The 9,277-nt window shown below is 45.3% G+C and overlaps 1 protein-coding gene across 6 annotated transcripts; it reads left to right on the top strand.

The window, feature by feature from the left end:
- Positions 1-84: 84 nt before the first annotated feature.
- On the top strand, positions 85-8,592 carry SAYSD1 (SAYSVFN motif domain containing 1). Of its 6 annotated transcripts, none has more exons than XM_078780115.1 (4): positions 85-221; positions 359-417; positions 5,725-6,027; positions 6,166-8,592. In XM_078780115.1, exons 1-4 carry the CDS (start codon positions 102-104, stop codon positions 6,422-6,424), a joined length of 741 nt encoding a protein of 246 aa, XP_078636241.1. In that variant the 5' UTR covers positions 85-101; the 3' UTR covers positions 6,425-8,592. The 6 variants fall into 6 exon arrangements, with proteins under 6 accessions (XP_078636241.1, XP_078636240.1, XP_078636242.1 ...); XM_078780114.1 differs by having other exon boundaries at positions 94-244; XM_078780116.1 differs by having other exon boundaries at positions 148-221; positions 336-417.
- Positions 8,593-9,277: the final 685 nt, after the last annotated feature.

Below are 9,277 nucleotides of genomic sequence, written 5' to 3'. Positions count from 1 at the left end.
CTAATTGTTATAATAATATTCCACGCTTTCCTTTTTGATATTATGTTACTAATACAGGAACATAAGTGACGGGGGAGATTTATAAATTATGATACTTTCTTATGGACGATTGCCATCTAATAAAAGGTTTTTTTCACCAGTTTATTTCCGGTATTCGAGTTATTGCCACAATGCGGAAGTTGTTGGGTTCGATGGTGTTGTTACTCAAATCAACAATGGAAGTGAGGGGCCCTCTGAAATCGCAGTTAGTAAAAAGTGAATGTTATTGCTGTATTTGTTGATGCAAACCATGTTTTCGATGTTGACGTATTTCTGACCATGTCGTGCCTCGTCAGGATTTACTGCCGTTGTTTAACAGGAGAGATTGGAACTGAAATTGAAAACGAACATAACTTGTGGAATTAACATGGCAAGCAGGTCAGTACATTGTTGTACACCCCAATGTGTTAAATACATGTGATCTCGCTTATGTCTGTGCTTGTAATATTGGTAAACACAATCTAACGGTTCGACTGGCTTCAAACTTCTGAGTTCTGGTTAGAGGGTCCACTCTGAGTCTCGGAGGTCGGGGGTTCAAACCCCGGCCGAGTCGTACCAAAGACTTTACGGCGTAGCCCATAGGCTAGGGCAAAGCCGTCTAAAACAATGTATATGTAAGTATGTATGTCCGTCCGTCCGTCCCCTCAAACGTATACCAATCGGAGCTGAGGATCTGGTCACATGACAGGGTGATGTGATTACGTCTGATGTCATTACGGCGGTGCTGCAGCTGACTCCACGCACTGCCATTTTGATTTATATGCTGTTCATGCAAAACATATCGTCGCACCTGTCATCTATCACAATCACCATGCTCTACCTTTACGGTTTTTATTCAGTGTGAAACGCAAACAAACCAATTGTTAAAATGAATGAATTATTCGTTCGTTCGTTCTTCGACCACGTGTTTCTCCCCCATTTCCCCAGATAGTTTTCACTCATTAACCTTCAATGTTTACACTTTCCCCTCAAGTTATGTATTCCGTCATATTTTATAACACCTTTTTCTTCTTCTTCTTTAAAAGGCTGCTTTCGACTTGCTCACCAAATCAATTCATCCCAAAAAAAATATCCATCTCCTATAGTGCCTTTGTTCTACATTCCCTAAACTCTCCTGCACTCCATCCTCCATCCAGCGTCCTTAAACGTATTTTTAACTCGAAGGTCACAAGAAACTCATTTTGCAATAAATGTTCGTTTCCCATAAATCGTACACTTTCAGAAATCCAATCTCACCCCTCCCCTCCAAATCTTCCCCATAACCCCTCCCCTCCAAATCTTCCCCATCACCCCTCCCCTCCAAATCTTCCCCATCACCCATCCCTTTCAAATCTCCCCCCTTGCCCCCTCCCTCCTAAACTACTCCCTCACCCCTCCCCGCCAAGACGCCCCCTCGCCCCTCCCCTCCTAGACTCCTGCCTCACCCCTCCCCTCCAAATCTCCCCCATATCCCATCCCTTTCAAATCCCTCCCCTTATCCCTTCCCTCCCAAACTCCCCCCTCACCCCTCCCCTTCAAATCTCCCCACCCTCATTGCTTCTCAATTTCCCCCCGCTCACTCCCCCTCCTCAAAGCGTCCTCCCCGCTTCTTCCCCCTTCAAACTCTCACCTCCATCTCCCCCAACCTTCTGCCTCGCTCTTCCCCCTCCTCAAATAACACCTCATTGTGGCTCACCCAATCACCATCAAACCTTTTGTCCGCCCCATCCTTCCCTTTCTCCGAGCTATTCTGAAATCTCTGACACACCTTCAACAGCTCTCCCTACCTCTTCCACCTCTTCCACATCTTACCCTACTCCTCCTCCCCCCTGTTCTGTATCTGATGCTCCCCCTTCCTCTTCATTAACGGTATGGACCTCAAACATCCGGGGCCTTCGTTCAAACTTAACTGATCTCTCCATACAGGTTGCTTCTGTCAAACCAGACGTGATCTGCTTAACAGAAACTTTCCTCCTTTATGATGTCTCTGATTCCATAGTATCTCTCCCGGGCTACTCCCTCCTCCGGTATGATAGACCTGAGCCTCGTCCTAGAGGCGGGGTTGCTATCTTTATCAAAAACTCTCTTCCTCACTCGCCCTGCACTGCACTCTCTCCACCTCACCCCCAGGAATACCTCTGGCTACGGCTTCCCCTTCGCTCCCACCTCTTGTTCATATGTGTGTTGTACCGTCCACCAAACAGTGATGACTCCATCTACATCTCGCTGTCTGATGATATGGACCAACTTCTATCTACTCATCCCAACTCTCTCTTCCTCATATGTGGTGATTTCAACTGTCATCATGCCAGTTGGCTGGGTGTGGGTACCTCTCTCACCAGCCATGGCTCCTCAGCAAAGGACTTCTGCGACTCACTGGGACTGACACAATCTGTCAATTTCCCGACCCGGATCTCAGTCAACGGAACATCTTCTCTTCTGGACTTGGTTATGACTAACTTCCCTGAAAATGTCTGCTGCTCTTCTTCTGCTCCGATCGGATCATCTGATCATGTCCTTGTTAAAGTGGACATCTCTCTGACCATCCTCAGGGAGCCTGCTCAGCGTCGACGAGTCTGGCATTTCACTCAGGCCAACTGGCACGGTCTTCAAGCAGCCATCAATCATCTGGACTGGTCTCCCATCTCTACCACCTCTGACATCAACTCATCCTGGGAATTCTTCCAAAGTAAATTGCTCTCTCTCATGCACAGATTTATCCCATCTCGTCTTCAGTTGTCATACCCTTCCTCCCGTCCATGGTACACGGAATCTTGTGGTGAGGCTGTTGCCCAGAAACAACTTGCCTTCGTCTCCTGGAAAGCAAATCCAACGGAAGGAAATCTCATTTCCTTTCACAAAGCCCGAAACAAGTGTGTGTCCACCCTCAGGAGAGCCAGGAAACAATATCTCTCCGTTCTCAAGACCGAACTCTCTTATCTGTCTCCCTCTTCCAAATCCTGGTGGCGTCTGGTCAAATCCGTTTCTGGTGTTTGTTCCCCCTCCATCCCCTCCCTTACCTCAAACGGCTACACAGCTGACTCCGCACGTGAAAAAGCTGAATGCCTCAACTCTGTGTTTGCCTCTAAATCTTGTGTCCCAAACCCATCCCTCTCTGTACCCACCATACCCAGTCGTACCCTGCTGCTCCTGGACTCCGTGTCCTTTCCTCCTGACAAGGTGGAAAAGTTTCTGTCAACCCTCGACTCTGATTCTGCAACTGGACCCGACGGCATCAGCCCACGGGTCCTAAAATCCTGCTCTGCTGCTCTATCTCACCCTCTCTCTGTTCTCTTCACCCTCTCTTTTGCTCAAGGTCAACTGCCATCTGCTTGGAAATCAGCCAACATCACCGCTTTGCACAAAAAAGGTGCAAAAACAGATCCTAGCAACTACAGACCAATCAGCCTTCTCCCAATTATCAGCAAAGTCATGGAATCCATCATTGCTTCTGATATGAAATCTTTCCTCTTCTCCAATGGCTTGATCTCTGATCATCAATTTGGTTTCAGACCAGGTCACTCTACTCTGGACATGCTGCTTCTGCTGTCTCAACAATGGATGGAGGTCCTCAATGCCAAACAGGAAATTAGAGCTGTCTCCCTCGACATATCACGTGCCTTCGACACGGTCTGGCACCCCGCTCTGCTCACCAAACTCTCCTCCTTTGGTATCCATGGAAATCTCCACGCATGGCTGGCGGACTTCCTCTCTAGTCGTCGTCAACGTGTGGCCCTGAATGGGTTTCTCTCATCTCCTCTTCCTGTTCAGGCTGGAGTTCCCCAAGGCAGTGTTCTGGGCCCCGTGCTTTTTCTGGTCTTCATCAATGATCTCTCTGACTCTCTCGAAAATCCTCTCTATCTCTTTGCTGATGACTCCACTCTCTGCCGCTCCATTCCTCATCCCTCAGATCGGCAGTCTGCTGCCTCCTCACTCTCTGAAGACCTGGACAAAATCACAGACTGGTCAAACAAGTGGAACATGTCTTTCAATCCTGACAAATCTCACACTCTTACTATGTCTCTCCGAAAAGATCGACTGGACAACCCTCCCATCTACTTTCTCAACAATCCTCTCCAAGAAGTTCTGTCGCTCAAGATTTTGGGTCTCAGTATCTGCCATGATCTTTCTTGGGAAAACCACATTTCCAAGCTGGCCTCCAAAGCCAGTCGCCGACTGGGCATCCTCCGTCGTGCGAAGTCCTTCCTCGGCACACCTGAGCTCCTCACCACATACAAGGCTTTCATCCGCAGCTCAATGGAATACTGTTCTCCCCTATGGGCCGGTGCTCCTGCCTCACACCTAGCTCGGCTTCACGCTGTTGAAACCAAAGCTTTCAGAATTATTGGAATCTCCCGCGATGAAGCTATCTCTGAGGGCCTTTCACTCACTCACCGCAGGCAGGTAGGTGGTCTTTCTGTCTTCTACCGACTCCTCTCCGGCCTTGCACCCCCAGCTCTCTCTGTGCTCTGTCCCCCAAATATTCCTACAGGTCGCACAAGATCTGCCAGCAACCCTCTGATGGTTAAACTGCCGAAATCTCGGCTCTCCGCTCACCTTCACTCTTTCATTCCTCTTTTCTCCCGCCTCTGGAACAAACTCCCTCACTCCCTTCAATCCCACTCCTCCCTCCAGGTCTTTAAAACAGCTGTTCACCACCATCTCTTATCTTCCCCCATCCAAAACCTTGATCTTTTCTACCCCCGCTAATTCACCCCAGATCCACCTTGTTTGAAATTCCAACTTCTTTCCTGGAAGTCCTGGCAGTGTCCATATGTTTTATACCTCTCCCACTGCCCCCTTCCCACGCCCCCCCCCCCCCAAAGCCCTCGCCCTCTCTCAGATCTCTCGATGTCTCCATGTCTCTCGGTCCCTGCTCTCAAATGTTGTGTTTGTGTCCTTCCCCCTCTCTCCCCATCTTGTCTACCGCTCCCTATGTTATATGTTTTATGTGTCGGTTTGTCTTTCTGTGTGATTAATGTTCGCTCTTTCACGAGCCTCGATATTGTATACAAAACAAAAAAAAAAAAAAAAAAAAAAAAAAAAAAAAAAAAAAAAAAAAAAAAAAAAAAAAAAAAAAAAAAAAAAAAAAAAAAAAAAAAAAAAAAAAAAAAAAAAACACAACATCAAATATCGAAAGGATTGGCGTTACGTCTCTTCTAACAAAACGGTGCGTACCCAACCCTTATGGGGTATAATCTAGATTACAGTAGATCTTCGCTCAGTTCTGTAAGTAAAACTTACCTCACGGATGTCGGGATTCCTCCAAATTTATTTGTTTAATGTTATAAACAGCATTAGCGACTGTTTAAAAAGCTAATCATATGTGTTTGTGGTTTATAATATTTTACAAGCCCGGCTATGCCGCTGTTAGACTTCCGGTCTTGTTTAAATGGTACGTACTGCTTCCTTCCTTGACGTTCAGCATTTAAAAATATAGAGCATGGATAAACAACCATAGGGTGGCATCGATCGGGAGGAACAAATGCCGTCGTACCCCCGGAAGTGACGGCCCTTCACCCAAGCTCAGTGGCTGTGTTTGCATCATCTAACATGTCTCCTATGATTTGACCTCCCGGACTCGGAGCGAATGCCATACCATTACGCCATCGAGGCTGGAATCAAATATCTTTGTTTATTTTAACGTTTTCGCTACTTGTAAAAGCATTTGTAATTTGTCGCACTGACTTGTGTACATTCCTGTAGCACCATGGAGGCCAAGCTAGCAGCCTACAGAAGAGGGAGAGAGGGACGTTTTGTCACCTTTTGGGCCACTGTAAGAAACCTGACTCTGTGGAGGCCGCAACCCAGCAACCCGGACACAAGCAAACAGTCCAGTAATAGAGGCTTTGCTGTTGACCCAAAGGCCAGTAACATGAAGATCGCTGTGATGCCCACAACACGACATAACAACCAATTGAATTGCAACTCAGAATTGTCACATCTTGGTGATGATACAGAGAATGATTCCTTACAGCATGGGAAATCATTATCATTTGTGCTCCCAAGGTATGAAAGTTTTTATTTATTTATTGTTATTATTATTATTGTTATTATTATTATTATTATTATTATTTCTGATAAACACAAGCCTTTAACTTAAAACATTCACCTTTGTAAGGCGAGTTTTGTGCTTTGCTTTTGCAGGTTAGGAATCTGGCTGCTGCTGCTGATTTGTGCTGTGAGCCTCGGTCTTGTGTCTGCATTCCTTATGCTTTCATTGTTCTATGCACTGTGGCTTGGCACTGGTTACGGACCATCAAGTACGACTACACGAGGACCAAATTCCAGACGGCAGCTCAGTGCGTATTCTGTGTTCAATCCTGGCTGTCAGGCATTGCCTGGAACACTTAAGGCTGAGCAGCTGGAGAGAGAGCTGATGTATGGCCCAGCTGGCTGCAAGTGACATTTTCATGTATTCGATTGATACAAAAGGAGTGGCTTTGTGGTGGAGTGGGTAAATCCTTATTGCATTGCCCTCATGGTTGGAGTTAATTTCTTATGGCTGCTATGTTTTGAAATCATGCACCCTGTGATGGAGTGGTGACCTGTCCAGGATACATTCGTGACTTGTGACCTGTCCAGGATACATTCGTGACTTGTGACCTGTCCAGGATACATTCGTGACTTGTGAACTGTCCAGGATACATTCATGACTCGTGACCTGTCCAGGATACATTCATGACTTGTCAACAGTCCAGGATACATTCATGACTTGTGACCTGTCCAGGATATATTCATGACTTGTGAACTGTCCAGGATACATTCATGACTTGTGACCTGTCCAGGATATATTCATGACTTGTGACCTGTGCAGGATACATTCATGACTTTTGACCTGTCCAGGATACATGAATGACTTGTGACCTGTCCAGGATACATTCATGACTTGTGAACTGTCCAGGATACATTCATGACTTTTGACCTGTCCAGGATATATTCATGACTTGTGACCTGTCCAGGATACATTCATGACTTTTGACCTGTCCAGGATACATTCATGACTTTTGACCTGTCCAGGATACATTCATGACTTGTGACCTGTGCAGGATACATTCATGACTTTTGACCTGTCCAGGATACATGAATGACTTGTGAACTGTCCGGGATACATTCATGACTTGTGACCTGTCCAGGATATATTCATGACTTGTGACCTGTGCAGGATACATTCATGACTTGTGACCTGTGCAGGATACATTCATGACTTGTGACCTGTCCAGGATATATTCATGACTTGTGACCTGTCCAGGACACATTCATGACTTGTGACCTGTCCAGGATATATTCATGACTTGTGACCTGTGCAGGATACATTCATGACTTTTGACCTGTCCAGGATACATGAATGACTTGTGACCTGTGCAGGATACATTCATGACTTTTGACCTGTCCAGGATACATGAATGACTTGTGACCTGTGCAGGATACATTCATGACTTTTGACCTGTCCAGGATACATGAATGACTTGTGAACTGTCCAGGATACATTCATGACTTGTGACCTGTCCAGGATACATTCATGACTTTTGACCTGTCCAGGATACATTCATGACTTGTGACCTGTGCAGGATACATTCATGACTTTTGACCTGTCCAGGATACATTCATGACTTGTGAACTGTCCAGGACACATTAATGACTTTTGACCTGTCCAGGATACATTCATGACTTGTGACCTGTCCAGGATACATTCATGACTTTTGACCTGTCCAGGATACATTCATGACTTTTGACCTGTCCAGGATACATTCATGACTTGTGACCTGTGCAGGATACATTCATGACTTGTGACCTGTCCAGGATACATTCATGACTTGTGACCTGTGCAGGATAAATTCATGACTTGTGACCTGTGCAGGATACATTCATGACTTGTGACCTGTGCAGGATACATTCATGACTTGTGACCTGTGCAGGATACATTCATGACTTGTGACCTGTGCAGGATACATTCATGACTTGTGACCTGTGCAGGATACATTCATGACTTGTGACCTGTCCAGGATACATTCATGACTTGTGACCTGTCCAGGATACATTCATGACTTGTGACCTGTCCAGGATACATTCATGACTTGTGAACAGTCCAGGATACATTCATGACTCGTGACCTGTCCAGGATACATTCATGACTTGTGAACAGTCCAGGATACATTCATGACTTGTGAACAGTCCAGGATACATTCATGACTTGTGAACAGTCCAGGATACATTCATGACTTGTGAACAGTCCAGGATACATTCATGACTTGTGACCTGTCCAGGATACATTTATGGCTAATGACCTGTCCAGGATACATTCATGACTTGTGAACAGTCCAGGATACCTTCATGATTTGTGACCTGTCCAGGATACATTCATGACTTGTGACCACACCGATTGCTCTTTCCAGAGTATGGTTCTCCATCACCACCAATGCATACATTGCATTAACTATGGGTAATCGACACATTACATACAAATTTATGTCAGATATAAGGTGTAATATAACACGGCTCATTCCAAGTTCTGCGATTGCCAAAATTGTGACTATAAAGAAGAAAATAAATGATTTACACTAAAATTTTTAACTCTGCCCCAAAGTATCCTGTTTTCCTCTTGGCTCTCTATTTCTACCTACACGCTTACTTTGTATCCTTCAAATTTTGAAATTTTAGGTTATTTTGGGGATATCACATGGATATTAAGGCACAGGTAAATGATATTTAGCCCATTCATCTCCTCTACCCCACCCCAATAATTCCCAACAAACTACAAGTACTTGTGCAACTTGCCCAAACCTAGGAATTTAGCCAACGTACTGACACACAATGGAGTGGCAGGGTAGCTTGGAGCTGTGCACACTCGCCTTTGAGCTGTCTAGCCCAAGTTTGAATATTGACCCAGCTATAAACTACAACGGCACTCGGTAGAGCGCATACCTCCGCCAGGCTGAACAGTTTGTTTTGTATCCCACTGATAGGTCAGATCTGGATTCAGACGTGAACCAAAATCTAATCTACTTGTTCTTGTCACCTAATCAACTCGTCCACTAAGTTTAGTCATAACCTTTTTAAATATCATGTTATATATCACTTTTCACCCGATCCCTCGATCCATAAGTAAAAATTTAAGTAATTCTCTTACCCGAATCCATATTCAGAACTTCACCAAAATCGAATCAATTCTTCCTTGTCACACACACGACCTCTCCACCAAGTTTCGTCCAAATCCGTCCACAACTTTTTGAAATATCCTGCTATATATCATTTTTGG

The sequence above is a fragment of the Myxine glutinosa genome, chromosome 6 (genome assembly GCF_964187855.1).
Source record: "Myxine glutinosa chromosome 6, kmMyxGlut1.1, whole genome shotgun sequence".
Taxonomy (NCBI): Eukaryota; Metazoa; Chordata; class Myxini; order Myxiniformes; family Myxinidae; genus Myxine; species Myxine glutinosa.
This window is presented reverse-complemented; position numbering and strand designations above follow the sequence as displayed.

Bases quoted from the DNA above. Each gene is read 5' to 3' on its own strand.
- SAYSD1 (XM_078780115.1), top strand. From the start codon at position 102: ATGGACGATTGCCATCTAATAAAAGGTTTTTTTCACCAGTTTATTTCC. The intron at 418-5,724 runs GTCAGTACATTG...ACATTCCTGTAG, and splicing joins GGAATTAACATGGCAAGCAG to CACCATGGAGGCCAAGCTAG. The intron at 6,028-6,165 runs GTATGAAAGTTT...TTGCTTTTGCAG, and splicing joins TTATCATTTGTGCTCCCAAG to GTTAGGAATCTGGCTGCTGC.